General features: G+C 46.0%; 6 protein-coding genes across 6 annotated transcripts; 3 read left to right on the top strand and 3 right to left on the bottom strand.

Moving 5' to 3' along the window:
* Positions 1-142: 142 nt before the first annotated feature.
* Positions 143-1,144, bottom strand: GLAREA_11061 (uncharacterized protein; the record flags this gene model as incomplete). The annotated part of the gene is made up of 1 exon (XM_008079250.1): positions 143-1,144. The coding sequence occupies one exon, from the start codon at positions 1,142-1,144 to the stop codon at positions 143-145; it is 1,002 nt and encodes a 333-aa protein (XP_008077441.1).
* Positions 1,145-1,608: 464 nt separating this feature from the next.
* Positions 1,609-3,695, top strand: GLAREA_11060 (Arabinanase/levansucrase/invertase; the record flags this gene model as incomplete). The annotated part of the gene is made up of 4 exons (XM_008079249.1): positions 1,609-2,459; positions 3,064-3,122; positions 3,179-3,590; positions 3,641-3,695. 4 exons carry the CDS (start codon positions 1,609-1,611, stop codon positions 3,693-3,695), a joined length of 1,377 nt encoding a protein of 458 aa, XP_008077440.1.
* A 1,171-nt stretch (positions 3,696-4,866) lies between these two features.
* GLAREA_11059 (GroES-like protein) lies at positions 4,867-6,737 on the top strand (the record flags this gene model as incomplete). Its single annotated transcript, XM_008079248.1, has 7 exons — positions 4,867-4,904; positions 5,080-5,128; positions 5,190-5,241; positions 5,718-5,796; positions 5,846-6,215; positions 6,269-6,530; positions 6,592-6,737. 7 exons carry the CDS (start codon positions 4,867-4,869, stop codon positions 6,735-6,737), a joined length of 996 nt encoding a protein of 331 aa, XP_008077439.1.
* Positions 6,738-7,064: 327 nt separating this feature from the next.
* GLAREA_11058 (uncharacterized protein) lies at positions 7,065-8,113 on the bottom strand (the record flags this gene model as incomplete). The annotated part of the gene is made up of 2 exons (XM_008079247.1): positions 7,065-7,918; positions 7,975-8,113. The coding sequence occupies 2 exons, from the start codon at positions 8,111-8,113 to the stop codon at positions 7,065-7,067; spliced, it is 993 nt and encodes a 330-aa protein (XP_008077438.1).
* A 1,737-nt stretch (positions 8,114-9,850) lies between these two features.
* On the top strand, positions 9,851-11,007 carry GLAREA_11057 (uncharacterized protein; the record flags this gene model as incomplete). The annotated part of the gene is made up of 3 exons (XM_008079246.1): positions 9,851-10,254; positions 10,303-10,640; positions 10,691-11,007. The coding sequence occupies 3 exons, from the start codon at positions 9,851-9,853 to the stop codon at positions 11,005-11,007; spliced, it is 1,059 nt and encodes a 352-aa protein (XP_008077437.1).
* A 4,195-nt stretch (positions 11,008-15,202) lies between these two features.
* On the bottom strand, positions 15,203-15,707 carry GLAREA_11056 (uncharacterized protein; the record flags this gene model as incomplete). Its single annotated transcript, XM_008079245.1, has 2 exons — positions 15,203-15,554; positions 15,613-15,707. The coding sequence occupies 2 exons, from the start codon at positions 15,705-15,707 to the stop codon at positions 15,203-15,205; spliced, it is 447 nt and encodes a 148-aa protein (XP_008077436.1).

The raw sequence follows: 15,707 nt of genomic DNA, 5'->3' as shown, positions 1-15,707 counted from the left end.
ATTGATAACATTCCTAGTTGATACAACTAGCCTTGGATATAACCAGAACTCCATAAAACCGTCCCCATTTGACCGCCCAAGAAACGCCATGCTTGACAAAAGTAACCCAACGCCAGTTGATATACAAGTACAATTTTCCCTATTACGCCTTGCTCTTTCCCTTGCCTTTGGCTTTTGGCTTTGTGACCTTCGAAGATGCAGCTTTAGCTCTACCCTTTCCTTTTGATGGAGCTGGTGGAGGGGTGGGCTCTTTCTCAACGATTTCTTCGACCTCCTCCTCAGACTCATCCGCCTCTGTGATATCTGGAAGATTTTTGATCCCACTTTCCTCCTCTTCGTCACTATCACTCATGAACTCGTCGTCATCGTCGAAGCCAAAGAAGCCCAGACTTTTTGGTTTGGCTTCCGGTTCTGAAGGTGGCGTTGTTGCTTTTGAACTACCCTCACCAGCGTCATCCTCACTGCTTGAGGCAGCTCGGGTACCCGCACCAGATGTCTCAATCAGATTGTCCTTGTAGTTTCCGGACTTCATAGCGGCAAGGACAGCCTCCCGAGTTCTCTCTCCGGCTTCTTCCTTATCTTCAACCCATTTTCCATCGACCTTGCCCTTGTTTCCGGACTTGATTTCCTCCTCTCGACGTTCTGCAAGCTCAACTACCTGCTCCCATCGTTTCCTCCGCTCTTCTTTTTCACGCTTCGCCATGTCGGGTTTGATCGCGAGGTATTCCGCCAACGCCTTTGCTTCGTTCACTGTTCGCAATCTGCGACCGTCAAGATTTCGACTCGAACCGTTCTCTTCTCCTTGTCCTCTCTTGCGCTTGGATGACATGCGGCCTCCTGCGGCACGCAGTTGTGATCCAAATCCACCCTTGCCACCACATAACCGCGAAGTCAGTCGCAAAGATAGAAAGTCGTCCTGCGGGCTAGACAGCAGGGAAGAAATTTGCGCATCGGATGCATAGGGAAGAAGTTTGTTAGATGTCGTAGTAAGGAGGAGTCGTTCATTGTGTTTAGGAAGGCGGTCGTGGATGCTTTCCTGAAGTTGTGAGATTGTTGTATCGGAGGAAAGAGGTAGCGCAAGCGTTTTCGGAAGTTGAAGACCGGCAAAGGACGTTAATAAGACGTTGACAGTGTGGGTAGCCATGATGTGCTCTTCTTGGTTGTGTATCGGAAGCTGTGGTGGGAATGCCTGATGTGGTTGACGATGAAATCAAGTGGTGAGGAGTCTGGACCGAACTTGTGTAACAGGCACGTGATATAACTCACGAATAACATTGACGCCACCCGAGCGCTTATAGCGTCTACGTAATTTAACCGGTCGGTCGAAAGAAGCGATCTGGGTAAATCGTACGCCCCGCATTTCCCTGCTCCTCACGATGTCTTGGGTCTACATCTCAGATTCAGTCGACGTGGATAAATGGTAAAATCGGAGGTTAGTATCCGGGGACGGGACAGAATGGGATGGTGAAGCAAGCCATTTAAACGCGTACTTAAAGATTATCTTCTCTCGATTTGCGCAGGTAGGTTGGCTACTGTTTTTCAGCCATTTCGTGTCATTCACAAACCGTATATTTTCGATTCAACCAAGGTTCGCAACTTTCAGCAACCATGGCAAACGAACCACTAGTCAACCACATTTTCACTGCGGATCCGTCAGCGCACGTCTTCGAAGGGAAGCTCTATGTTTATCCCTCTCATGATCGCAAGACAGATATCAAGGACAACGACAATGGCGACCAATACGATATGAACGATTATCATGTGCTTTCTATGGAATCTGTTGGCGGACCCGTGACGGATCATGGTGTAGCATTGAAGGCGGAAGATATTCCTTGGGTGTCAAAGCAACTTTGGGCCCCGGACGCAGCGTTCAAGAACGGCAAATACTATCTATTTTTCCCAGCTCGGGACAAGGAGGGCATTTTCCGAATTGGTGTTGCCGTGGGTTCTAAGCCTGAAGGCCCTTTCCAACCAGAGCCAGAGCCTATCGCTGGAAGTTACAGCATTGACCCAGCGAGCTTTGTCGACGATGATGACAAAGCTTATTTGTACTTTGGTGGTATTTGGGGTGGCCAGCTGCAGTGTTGGCAGACTGGTAAATTCTCGAGGGAGGCGTATACAACAATGGAAGCTCAGTCAGGTCCTGCGTTATTGCCCCGTGTAGCGCAACTTAGCGACGACATGCTTTCGTTCACTAGCGACATCAAAGAACTTCAAATTGTCGACGATGACGGAAAACTCATCAGCTCTGACGACCATGAAAGACGATTCTTCGAAGCTGCCTGGATGCACAAATACAAGGGCAAATATTATTTCTCATATTCCACCGGCGACACTCACTTTCTAGCCTATGCCATTGGGGACAATCCATTTGGACCATTCACATATGGCGGAAAGATTTTGGATCCGGTCCAAGGTTGGACAACACATCACTCAATTGTGGAGTTCAAGGACAAATGGTATTTGTTCTACCATGACACTAGCCTCTCGGGGAAGAATCATTTGAGAAGTGTCAAGGTGAAGGAGCTATTTTATGATGACGATGGGAAAATCAAGCTCGTTTCTTAGCTGAGACAATTTCTTCTACGTAAATAAAAAGTCATTCTCCAATTGTAAAGTTCTTAATGGATTCCAGTAAAGTATTAATTTTTGCACGTGACTGGCACTGAGCGCCGTCTGACCTATTATTCTCCACCGTAAACTCAATTACCTTGCAATTCCAATTGCCTAGGAATCACGAACTTAGTCATATAGGATAAATGATACATGGCTTTATTCATAGCAGAAAATGAATAACACAAGTGCCTCGGTATCAGAAAGCATCTGTTGATACTAAGGAGTGCTTTACTCGAGAGTACGCTAACCCCTCTTAACGAAGGCCAGCCGGTTCCTGCGCACAGACCAGCCTCGCTTCAACCAAACCACTTCCCACAAATGTAATTATCGCGATACCGAAAAGTTCATCCTTCAATCTTCGACAACAATCCAAGACCAACCGCCAAAATGTACGTTTCTGCGCGTCTGTGTTCAGCTCAATATAACATCAAGCCTAACCTCCTATAGGCTTATTCCAAAGGCAGACCGCAAGAAGATCCACGAGTACCTCTTCCGCGAGGGTGTTCGTAAGTTTGCATCAAACCTCCAAAATTTATTCAACATATTAACGAATCGAATTAAGTCGTCGCAAAGAAGGACTATGATGCGCCAAAGCACAACGACATTGATACCAAGAACCTCTACGTTGTGAAGGCATGCCAATCTCTCACCTCCCGTGGTTACGTGAAGACCCAATTCTCATGGCAATACTACTACTACACCCTCACCCCAGAGGGTCTCGATTACCTTCGCGAGTGGCTCCACCTTCCCGCTGAGATTGTCCCAGCCACCCACATCAAGCAACAGAGATCCCATGCTCCTCCTCGTGGTATGATGGGAGGCGAGGGCGAGCGTGAGCGCAAGCCATTTGGTGGACGCGGTGGACGTGGCGGACGTGAAGGTGGTGGTGATCGTGAGCGCGGTGATTACAGACGTCGTGATGCTGGTGGGGAGGGCAAGGAAGGAGCACCATCTGGAGAGTTCGCTCCTCAATTGTAAGTCATGTTTCGATCAACTTTGCAGATATCTTCTAACAGTCAAATAGCCGTGGAGGTTTCGGACGTGGAGCTGGCCGTGGTGGAGCTCCTCCAGCTTCTTAAATTTTGCGTCTACAGCTTGTGTTGCATCAGACAGAAATTCATCACATATCTTGAAAGGTTGGGCAGAATAGTAGCGCATTCGGCCGAGTGATAGTAATCGCCGGGGGAGTATAGGTCGGAGAGGGAAGTTGACACTTCACCTGTCAGATAGCATAACAAGCTTCTTCAATGAGTCTTGCGGCCGTTTGTCGTGAATCGATACGAACCACCATATTATCTGCCACTGGCATTTTGAGTATTGTGATGTGTTTCCTTGTCACGTAAAAGCGTTATTTGCTTTTGCTTTGCCGTATATTAGATCAAATCCACGCCCGGCTGTCACATCCTTAAGAAAAAACCCCCATTTTGTGTTCTTTCGGCGCATAAGCAATTCAATTGACGGATCTAGCCGTGTGTCACAAGGTTAATACTATCACCTGCTGGGGATGAGTTTGCTCAAGCCGTGCCGCCCTCGGACGTCGTATACTGACAATCCCCAAGTTTCGCTTTACTCTCCTGCATGATAGACCGCAAGTTTGGCAACGATTATGGGCAAATCCAGGGCGTATCCAAGGGCACGTAGCGGAGCATTTTTCTCCTCTGCAGAAATGTTTTAGAGGCGGAGGCCTCATGACTTTCTCCAATTCTTACGTGGCGTCGGGCGGGCCGTCTCTTGACGGACAGTCTGGTGGTCGAAGTAAAAGTGAACTTACTTTCAATATGTGCGTTCCATACAGAGCTTGTCCTATGACGGTGTGATGCTGGCACACCGCGGTCCCTGAATTCTTATGCCGGAAGCAAAGATCTGTTTCCCATTCGAACGTTTCCAACCAGAATAAGAGCGTAGCCCATTGGGAAAAGTTTGAAATGCTTACTAGCTCGGAAACCAATGCAATTCTTCATCATCCTTTGGCTGCAGTTGCTCAACGTGGCGTAAAATTGTTGCTTTGGTTTGACGCACATTCACGATCATTGCTCGTAGTGGGGGTGCCAGCAGCGGGGTTCCAAGCGATAAGCTCGAGGGAGGGGAAGCTGGCTTACTTAAAGAACTTGACTTGATTCAAGCCAACTTGTTCATCTCCACTCTTCTCGTCACTCTTCCCAAACTGAATTCTCTGATCGTTACAATTTCAAATACAGAAGAAACGCAGAAAATTGTTTACTCAAGTCAAACCAAAAGAAAACAAGCAAGATGTCAGGCCAACTCCCAAAGGAGATGAAGGCTCTCAGGTAAGAAAATCCCGCAAACACTCCCCGAGCACCCAGAACGGAAGCCTTGGTCTCAACAATATCAATCGCAAAAATAGGACCAGAAAATGAAGTAAACTTACTTCTTGAAGCTTGAATTGTTCGATGGAATAGAAGAAAACATTGCAAGAAAACAAGCTAACCTCGAGCCTCGCAGATACACCAAGCCTGAAGAGTATGGTGTTGTTACCGTTCCTCTGCCAAAAGTAAACAATCAACATCCTCTGAACGAGAACAACAACGAGATCGAATACTAAGATCGAATAGCTCCGTGACAACGATGTATTGATCAAGGTCAAGGCTTGCGGTGTCTGCGGAAGTAAGCATCAGCTACCACTCTCGAGCTTTCGAGGACAGCAGGACTGATATATTTCTTCCCAACAGCCGATTTACACATTCACGAGGGAGAGTTTATTGCAAAGGTATGGGCACACCAGTTTTATATGTTGAAGTGGCTGCTCCACAAATCTCGCGGCTTATTCATGCATTCTTGTACCTTGATGGTCATCACATACCTGCATCTTATAGGCTAAAGGAAATAAGAACACCCCGCTGACTGTTCCTGTTTGATAGTTCCCTCTTATTCCTGGTATGTACTCTGCGGAGCTCTATCTTGTGGTGTTTATGCACACCTTCCCCTCAGGCTTGTTCGCAAGGCCATGTCTGGCACATACGCCTGATGCCGTAATGAGTTTACGTTGGCCTATTGCGTTTCCCACCTTGTCAAAGCCATACAGCAACAAACCTTTTGTTTGGTACAGTTGACTCGACCGTATGGCTGCTGATTTTTTATAGGTCATGAGACTGTAGGTGTTGTTGCGGCCGTTGGAAAGGACGTCAAGGGCTTCAAGGTTGGCGAGCGTGTAGTTGCAGAGTTTGTGTACCTTTTCTTGGGAGTACGCAAGCATACTAATCCGTAATAGCAACTCAGAGCTCTGCAACGAATGCTTCTACTGCCGACGTGGACAATTGCTTCTCTGCGAGAACTTCGAGGCTCATGGTGTAACCATGGATGGTGGTTTCGCTGAGTACTGTGCCTACCCAGCTGGAAAGGTCTTCAAGATCCACAACCTCTCTGATGTCGATGCCACACTCCTCGAGCCAGCATCTTGCGCTGCTCACGGACTCGAGAAGATTGCACCAAAGCTCGGTTCATCCGTTCTCATGTTCGGTGCTGGCCCAACTGGTTTGGTTTTGGCACAAATGTTGAGACAGAACGGTGGTTGCCACGTTGTGCTTGCGGCTCCAGAGGGTCTCAAGATGGAGTTGGCTAAGAAGCTTGATGCTGGTGATGTTCGTCAATGACTTACGACAAAATTTGGATGAAATACTAACAAGTCAACCAGGTCTACGTTGAGCTCTCAAGAAAGGACCCAGAGGCCCAATTCCAGAAGCTTAAGGAGGAGAACCCATACGGTTTCGATATTGTCGTCGAGGCCACTGGATCCCCAAAGATTCTCGAGGATGCCATCAACTACGTCCGTCGCGGTGGTAAGCTCGTCGTCTATGGTGTCTACAGCGCATCTGCCCGTGTCACCTGGCCACCAAGCAAGATCTTTGGTGACGAGATCACCATTCTCGGATCCTTCTCCGAGACCTACATGTTCCGTAAGTTCTCTCTACAGTCGACCCAACCAACTCCTGCGAATGATAAACTAATGATATTTAGCTGCCGCTATCGACTACCTCGACTCCGGAAAGGTTAAGGTTGCAGGAATCGTCAACAAGACCTACAAGTTGGAACAATGGGGCGAGTGCTTGGAGGCTATGAAGAACAAGAGTGCTATTAAGGCTGCTATTGTTTTCGAGGATTAGCCATCAAATGATGATCTACCAAAAGTCGGGTCAAGGTTGTGAGCTTGGCGTCTGGTATGAAAATAGCACATAGTCTTCGCTGTAACTAGATTGCTCTGAAAATAAAACGATAAAGCGTCAAAACCTGTGTGTTTAGGAGTAGAGCGTTGCTGTGACAAGTGACTCTAGTCCCAAAGAAGAGTGTGTTCCACTGTAGAAATTCTGTGTTGTGAGATGTTGAATGCCAATAAGTGCACTAATCGCCCTCTTGAGGAATACAAATATGAATAGGGATGAAGAGGTCTGATGTTTGAATTGTCAATTTGGTCGCTGTGCTATCTTATCCTATCAAGCAACTTGGCCTCCTCTGAGCCAGACACAAACTCCCAGAATAAAGACGCAGGCCACAGCATCCGCCGTCACTGTGGTCCAGATCCTAGCATACCGTAGGAACAACGACAAGTAATTCTTCCAAGCTGGCGGTAAGAATTGGTTAACAGTTGCCATCATCCCCGTTGGCTGAACCCCTCCTTTCTCCAAAAAGAAGCGACTAGATTGTAATATCAACTCTGCGGTTGCAAATATCCAGAAGAAATGTACGCTCCCGGGACTAAGTTTGTCACTTTCTGTGTTGTACGATAGAGCGCTCCGTTGGCGCTCAGCCAGTGTGCCTGTGAACGTAGTGGTGAAAGCGATATAGATTCCCAGTCCAAGAGCAAAAACTGCATGAACGAGCCGCCATACGTATGCATAGGGATCTGGAGCCGCAACAGCTTGTCCTGGCATTCCCGGGAATGAAGGCATACCGCCCGCACCTTCGCCGGGAATTCCACCCATCATCTGCTGTAACATTGCCATCATCGGGTCATCTGCTGGAGGTCCTCCTGCACCACCGCCCATTCCCTCCATCCCAGGCATAGAGCCCATTCCTGGGAACCCGGCGAACGGGTTTTGAGCTCCTCCTTGTGGTGGTGGCCCTGATGGGTCGAAACCTAACATCATCTGTCGGAGCTGGTCGTCGGTCATTTGTGGTCCTGGACCGGCTCGCTGTTGAGCTGCGTTGTAGTCTTCTGCAAATCTTTCTGGGTTGACAGGCTGGCCATTGTTTCGAAAGCCGTTTTTGGCGGGTTGGTAGTAGTGTTCTGATATATCTACTTCTTCTGGATCGCCATGCTGTTCGGAAGGAGGTGGTTTTGGTGCATCTAACGGTAGGTATTGTTAGAGAAGAATTCTCTATATTCACATTGCCTGAACATACCTCTTTGAATACCTCCACCAAGCCCGGTGATTTTGTTCAACCTCGCAGACCCCCCAGCTTTTATCTTTGCTTCTCTCTTCTCTTTTCGAATTCTGGCTTGTTCGGCCGCTCTCGCAGCTGCTGGATCTACGTCTGCCATATTTTCGTAACTTTCGGGTAAGATGAGACGGATCAGGTAGTCAGATTAAAGCAGAAGGGCAAGGCTGAATATCTGTGACATTCCCCGAAGTGAAGCGAGACTGGAAACTATCGTCAATTGACCCTTGTGAACTTGCGAATCCATACGAAGTGACGAAGTGGAGCAGTGGAGGTCGCTTACTTAAGCGCCGGTCGATATTCGGGTATTGCGAATCGGATTCCGCGGTCAGTTTCTTTCTCGGTATCCGCGGTCTTTGGAATTCAAACTACTTCATGCGTACGTTTTCAAAATGCACAAATTAACGTTTGATATCCACATCGTTCCAAAACTATTGTCAACACTCCGTTCTTAGTACTATCTCAAACCGACGTATATCGTATACGATCATTCAACCACGATAGAGTGATACAAAAGTTACTTCCAATCACTTTGCAGCACTGCCCCTTTGCTAAGGAGTCTTTGATCCCACTTTCACCAACATCCAAATGAGGTCTTGTTGATTCTGGTTGACGGAAGCCAGAGAGAACTGCGATTGGTTGCAGGAACGACTTCACGTATGCTGAGTCGGATATCGTGTTGATCGCCAACGGCGCAAACCTCTTGGACTTGAATGCAATTTCGTAGGGCGTTACTCCTCTACCTACCCTGTGTGACATTCCCCAGTCGTCGATTGTCCAGGTACTCACGTCAGGCACCAACAAATGGGTTACATCACGCTAAAAGAGATACAAGATAAGGTTCACACTTTATATTTGGGGTTGAGTTGCAGGGAAGTCATCCACCACTATACGTGATTGTATGGGGCCCGATTAAGGAATACATCGATTACTAAATCCTCCCCATTTTGGGTTTTGCTTTTCACATTTGCTATATGTCATTGGAAGGCTTTTCTTCATTCATTTGGGAATTACATAAAGGGAACCTTGGAATGGTATGTTTCGTCCAATCGTTTTACTTTCCCTTTATATCTTCAGAGTACATCCACAAAGTTCATCCCAAGTTGAGATCAGCCTTGGAGTATGCCATGCTCAGTTTAGAATAATACACGATCCTAGGACCTCGAACCACGTTCCGTTCTGGGTTGTCTAATCGATACGATTACCAGAAGTAGTCCCTTACTCGTACAGAAACGAGGCTCTGAAACATCCGCAAGCAACGATCCACGTTGGAGAAGCATGGACTAGGAAGTATCTTAGCTGTCACTGTCTCTTGGGAACATACCCTAGTTCGTCATCTCTCCTGCTGTGCCTCTAGATCAAGGACTGCTGCCCCAATTATACCAAGACTTTGTTGTCGTTACTGGTTAGGAACTGAGCCGCAGTCAGGCTACTTCGCTTGAGCCCCTGGAAGTTTTGCGCACTGGTGCAATCTCACCACAGGACGGCTCGATTCTTCGAATAAATCCTCTCTTTGTCAGCGTTTTATGCCTATTTATTGGTCGAGTCGTTGTCGTGCGTCTTCGCACCGCGATCACAGCCTCCGACTTGCCGACATTGAGTACGCATGCCACGCAACTAACTATCCCCGTCTTTCATAATAACACTGCCCTCCACGTTCAAAATATAAGGTTAAGTCATGTCTCATCTCATCTGCTTTAATTTCTGTATCATACCATTTGAACACTCTCACTCTTAGCCGGAAGTCTTGTCATTTCTCTTAACACTTTCCTACCTCTCCAGCTTCGACTTCTCCAATTAGACAACACATCCTCCAGCCTCTTTTCTCCTTACTGTCATCATGTCTCGACCAGGCCAGAACGATACGATTCCGTTCGCAAACCGCACTTCAAGGGGAGATGGCCCAGGCGACACGAATTATGTTGGAAATATCACCTTGATCTTGTTTCCTGAGTTATGTACAATCGAAACTTGCGATTTAACACTTGCGAATTTCATGTACTTACCGACCATTCCTGGAAACGCCATATTTGCAGGTCTCTTCGGTCTCTTCATTATCGTACAGTTATTCTTAGGGATCAAGCACAAGACATGGGGCTTCATGACAGCTTTGTGTATGGGCTTAGTGCTTGAGTGCGTTGGATATATTGCTCGAGTCCTAATGCACGATGACCCTTTCAACGGCGACTGGTTTCTTATGTCTCTTGTTGTGCTGACGATCGCGCCAGCTTTTATCACTGCTGGGTCCGTTCTATCCTTTCGTTTATTATATACAAGCTAATCTTTCTACAGCGTCTATCTATGTCTCGCCAGAATCATCTCCGTTTATGGCGAACATCTTAGCCGTTTCAAGCCTCGCACTTACACAATCGTCTTTGTCACTTGTGATTTCATTTGCCTAGTATTGCAAGGTCTTGGTGGTGGTATTGCCGCTTCCGCCGATACAAAGAAGAGCAGCGATCTGGGTAAAAATATCATGATGGCTGGCCTCATCTTCCAAGTCGTCTCTTTGGCATTGTTTGGGATCTGCTGCGGCGAATTCGCACTCCGTGTCTTAAGGGGCAGAGGAAGCCGTAACGAGCGCTATACTGCCATCACCTCGTCTCTCCTCTTCAAAGGCTTCCTCGTTGGTAGGATCCACATCCCCAGACCCTCACACCTCAGCTAACGTCCATCCCAGCACTCTTCGTAGCCTGCATCACAATCCTCATCCGATCTCTCTATCGCTGCGTCGAGCTCTCAGGCGGCTTCAATAGCGACCTCTTCACCGGCGACGAAGCCCTCTTCATGGTCCTCGAAGGTGTCATGATCGTTCTTGCTACAGGCGGTCTCTCTGTCTTCCATCCCGCGGTCGCTTTCCAGGGTGTATGGCACGAACTCAACTTCAATTTCAGGACGAAGAAGAGTCACAAGGCTGTTAGCATGACTGATGAGGAGAGTCCTATGACGAACGTGGAGTTGAGTAAGATGCCTTTGAATAATGGTTCCAGGGTTTGAGGATGGCGTTTGACAAGGTTGCCACAGTCATTGACTGTCTCATGTAGGAAATCTACGCTTTGATAGATTGGCGTGAAGCTTGATACCATGATGGAATTTTTTGTTTATTAGGAGTTGGATTTTGAGCTTGGGTACAGCGATTTGGCATTGGAGTGGGAGGTGTACTTATATTGATACCGTAGACATAGATACGATATAGACGCCTTGTGGTTTTTTCCTTTTCGTTGGTTGTAATAACCTTTTAACGAGACATAGATTTCAAATTCTTAAATTCCATGACTCACTAGTTGCCTTACACTTGCCTTTCGTAAGTCATTCCTTCTCAGCATCAAACCATCAATTTTCGTCTAGGCTTGAAACTCGGTGACACCCAAAGGCTCATTCATGTCTCCTCTCAAGCATCCACCATCTTCATTTAACATACCACCACCCATTCCTTCACAACCTACATATGTCATCCTTCACATCCCTCCCCATCACTCAAACCCAATGGACTTACCCCACGAATTGACTACTTGCTCGAGAAGCGGAGATAGCTTTGCGCCGCGTGCGGCTCGGGCGTGTTCACAGCAGGGGGTATGATACTACGTTGGGCGACCGTTGCTTCTCTCGTGGTTGTGGTGCGGTTATTGGGCTTAGCTTAAGTATGAGGGTTCAGGATTGAGGTAGGGGCTGTGTGTTGTGAGGATGTAAGGTTGTGTGGTGGTTCTTCTCGTTTGCTGTAAGGTAGTAGTTGCTGGCATCAGTATCTAGAATGGATGGTCTGAAGTACAAGGTCAGTTGTGTGGTTTCAAACTCGGATGATATTAGATCGTCGGTATAAATATTCCTGTAATCTGCTGGTATGGATCTACTACTTTCACATTTGACTAAAGAAGCGTTCGATATTGACATCTTCTGACCTAGTACTAAGCCTTAACATAAGATATTGCTTCCTACTGTCCGGTTGTATGACTAACGGGTTCCCCTTCAACTAAAGTCACATGAGAAAAAGCACTTCCTAAAAGTCTATCTGAAAAGCCTTCTTAAGCGTAAGGAGACAATACTGTAACTTACATTTAGTTAAGCGCATTATGGAAACGTGACCCAACGAGGTTAAAAGTATCATTTTGCTACTATACCAGAAATATTCCATCAGTCTAGCAACAAACCAGTAGAGTGGTTATTTTGCTGCAAGTAATGAGGATTGGCATATCATATACAGTATAAAAAGTCTCGAAGCCTTCATAACCTCTTCTCAAACAAGCTTACTTATCCGCAAAAGTTCGCCGAGAAAAGGTCTCGATTATTCATCGAAGTATCAATGGGAACTGCTGTAGACCTAGCATGGACACATGTCAGATAGATCGTCGAATATATATCCGTCATTCAGCAATAAATTTAATGATGACATTAACAAGTGACTCGTGAGTCGTTATACAGTGACGATCCTGGAAAACATCTCTATGAGCCTCCTTATATTTTAAAAGTTTTACTTGTATTTCACTTTACAATTCCGTGTTGATTATCGGCAAATGCTTGATAGAGGAGTCGAGAAATGGGTTCGATATACGTGCAATGTCTAGAAAAGCAGAAGTAAAGCTTGTTATTCTTGAGATTTTGATAATTGCAATTCGAGACTTGTCCAAGAATGCCGAGTAGTGATATTACAAGGCTACTCATCATTTTCCATCTTGAGACAATCTTGTACACGCTTTTTCAAGTAAAAAAACAAGAAACCCTGTAACCGATATATCGTGCTGTTCCAAACACATTATCGGATTAATTCCTACAAACGTTTGCTTTAGATGGATGTATCAGATCAGTGGTGTTCAATGAAAGGAACAATCAAGTGGGAAATTCTTGTGTTTCTTGTGTTTCTTGTACGTGCAAGTTGAGACTTATCTAGAATACAGAGTTTGATACTGCAAGATCATTCGTTTCCTGATAGCTTGAAAATGCACTTGACAAGACTTCTTCTGGTCGTAAGGCCCACCAGAATTATTATTACGATGACTTTCGCGGGAAGACCCTGCCTTTGGTCCTTACTACCAGATGGGAGTTAACACGACTTGTTCTGGTCGGAAATTTTGTGCTGTTATATAATAATTGCTAAGCTCCTTTAGAGAGTCGTCGTGAAGGGAGGTATGTCCGCAGTTGTGAGAGAAGCGAATGTAAACATTGAGGTTCTTTGAATGGTGGAAGGCGAGTTCCAAAATGTGTCACTCGGAGACAATACTTTAGTAATGAGTTGATTTGCATAGGGATTTATACTTGAGATTATGAAGAGTCAACTAACGACGGACTGTCCAGCAGTCGAACCAATTGAGCCTAGTATCTATATATTCAGCGCGCGCTCTTTGCGATGGATTAACAATTTTGAAACAATCTCTTGAAAATACAGTAGCTTGACTTCCTGTGATGACAGGCTCTCACCATACATTTTTGAACAAGCTGTTCTTATACCGCAGGCATATTCTAGTATGTAGCTCACAATCCCTCACCTATATACAAGTAAACCGACACATCATATGTGCAACCATACCAGATCTAGTGCCACGACCTAACCATCGTTCTCGCAGCTGAGAGAGTCGTTGTCAGACTTTCACTCCCAGATCTCAAGAAAGTTCGGCAACTGACTCTCATTATTATGGCATAATTTAAGACAATGCAGCCGTCTTTTCTGACATCAGATGTAACGCCAACCTGGAGTGTAGGTCTCACGATAAACACAAGCTCTGGATGGTGAGTTTTTGAGAAAATTCGTAATGAAACTTTCACAAGTAGATTCAACAAACTCACTACTTCATGTAGGTAGACCGAAGAAGTGTGGGCAGACAGGAGTCATTCGTTTTCTTGATTGCTTTGATATATACCTCTGATCAAAGTATGGTACTATAGGTTCTAGCTGAGTTACAGTTTTGTGATTTTGTCGATAGATGAGGAGGTATTCACGGTGATGGTTGGGTTTGTGAAAGTAATGCACTTAGAGTCTACAAGTTACAATATAGATTAAGATGAGCAGATGTGATAGAGCACTGCCTTTACTACATGAGTATACAAGAGACCAAAAATCGTGAACCGTTTGAAACTACCATTTCAACTTCATGCCAGGAGCATCGACAGGTCTTCTTGGGTTTATATCAGATTCGCCTTTCTCATTGAACTCTCAAAATCTACAAGTCTAACAAATAAATTAAAGATGATCTACACAGACAACATGATATCTAAACCAAATGTCTACTACATTACCGAATTAAATCGAAGACCAAGATTTCAAACACCATAACCGTTCCAAATCCTGTCGCAATTCTTTTGATCAGAGTGTCAAGACGTAATCCTCCCCGTTTCAGTTTGAGCCGACCCCTTTCTAGATCCCACAACGAGCCTTCTACAGGATGAGGAAATCATTAGAGGGCAAAATACAGAGGAAGTTCTCCGTCCTGTTAGATGTCCACGATATGATGCCTGCCTCAAAACAAGCGACTTAAATTTCCTGATCTAGAATTTGGGCTCTAGATTCTGTGATGTGGACGTCGATGGGATGGTTCTGTCTATAAAGTGCAGCTCTACTCAGCATATTCAGAAGCCTGTTTACGCTGCTTCCGATGACTCTAGATAGCCCCTTGTGTATTACAGGTTTGGACATTTGTAAAAGTAGAAAATCGGAAAGAAATGTCTTGAATGACACTCTTTTCTAGAGATATCCGCAAACTACACTACTCTCTCTCCAAGGAAAGTCCTTCTCTCTCTAGGATGCAAATGACAACTCTCCATTACTGTTCTCGTGATCTTTATTTACGAATAGAGATTCAAAGTAGGTCAGTAAGTATCGCATGCACGAGAAATACAGCTGCATCGAATAGACACAGATAACTATCCTCTGAGAATCAGGCATGTCACCATTGTACGTCAAACCTTGGATTCTTTCAACCCAAAGAATCGCATGTAGATCCTACCCCCGAACCAGCACCAAGGAAATCCCAAGCCAAACTTGGCAAGATATGACATCACGAAAAATCACCTCAACACAATCACCATTCAACCAATACATTCTCCATCACATTCAAATAACGATCTTCTTAGAATTGAAATATTATCATTGAAAATATATATGTATATCGACGTGAAATAGGCCGTAAAAAAATTCATCATCAAACTCCACGCTCTAATATACAATCCCCCTCACTTCCCATCCTAAATACACATCCCCCCCCTACTTATACTGCGGCTGATACGTATTCCCCGGCTGACTCACACCACCCTGATTATAATAACCCTCATTCCCGCCATAATTCGGCGGCGGCGCTCCAGCCGGGGGCGCATACTGCTGATTTCCATAGCCAGCATTCTGGTCGTAGCCGGTATTATTGTAAGTGGTCTGCGGCGGCGCGTTATACGTGGTAGCAGGCTGGGTTGCGTATTTGGCAGCGCGACGCTTGCGACGGCGGGACAGACAGAGGATCATGAGGAGCAGGATGAGGCCGATCAAGATGAGGACGCCGGCGAGGATCCAGCGGCCGAAACGCGACCAGGCGCTGTTGCTGCAGCGGTAGGCTTGGGTGTAGCTGAGGATTGTTAGTGAGGATGAGGAAGGGGAGGAAGAGGAGGGAAGGGAGGAGTTACCCATAGCGAGTGCGGTAGCAGGTTCTTCTCTTGACGAGTTCTCTTGATACTAGCTCTGAGGCTTTCTCGACGATTGCGCGTGCTAATGGTGCCAT

The sequence above is a fragment of the Glarea lozoyensis genome, assembly GCF_000409485.1.
Source record: "Glarea lozoyensis ATCC 20868 chromosome Unknown GLAREA11, whole genome shotgun sequence".
Taxonomy (NCBI): Eukaryota; Fungi; Ascomycota; class Leotiomycetes; order Helotiales; family Helotiaceae; genus Glarea; species Glarea lozoyensis.
The sequence above is the reverse complement of the archived record's forward strand: the minus strand, read 5'-3'. Positions and strand labels throughout refer to the sequence as shown.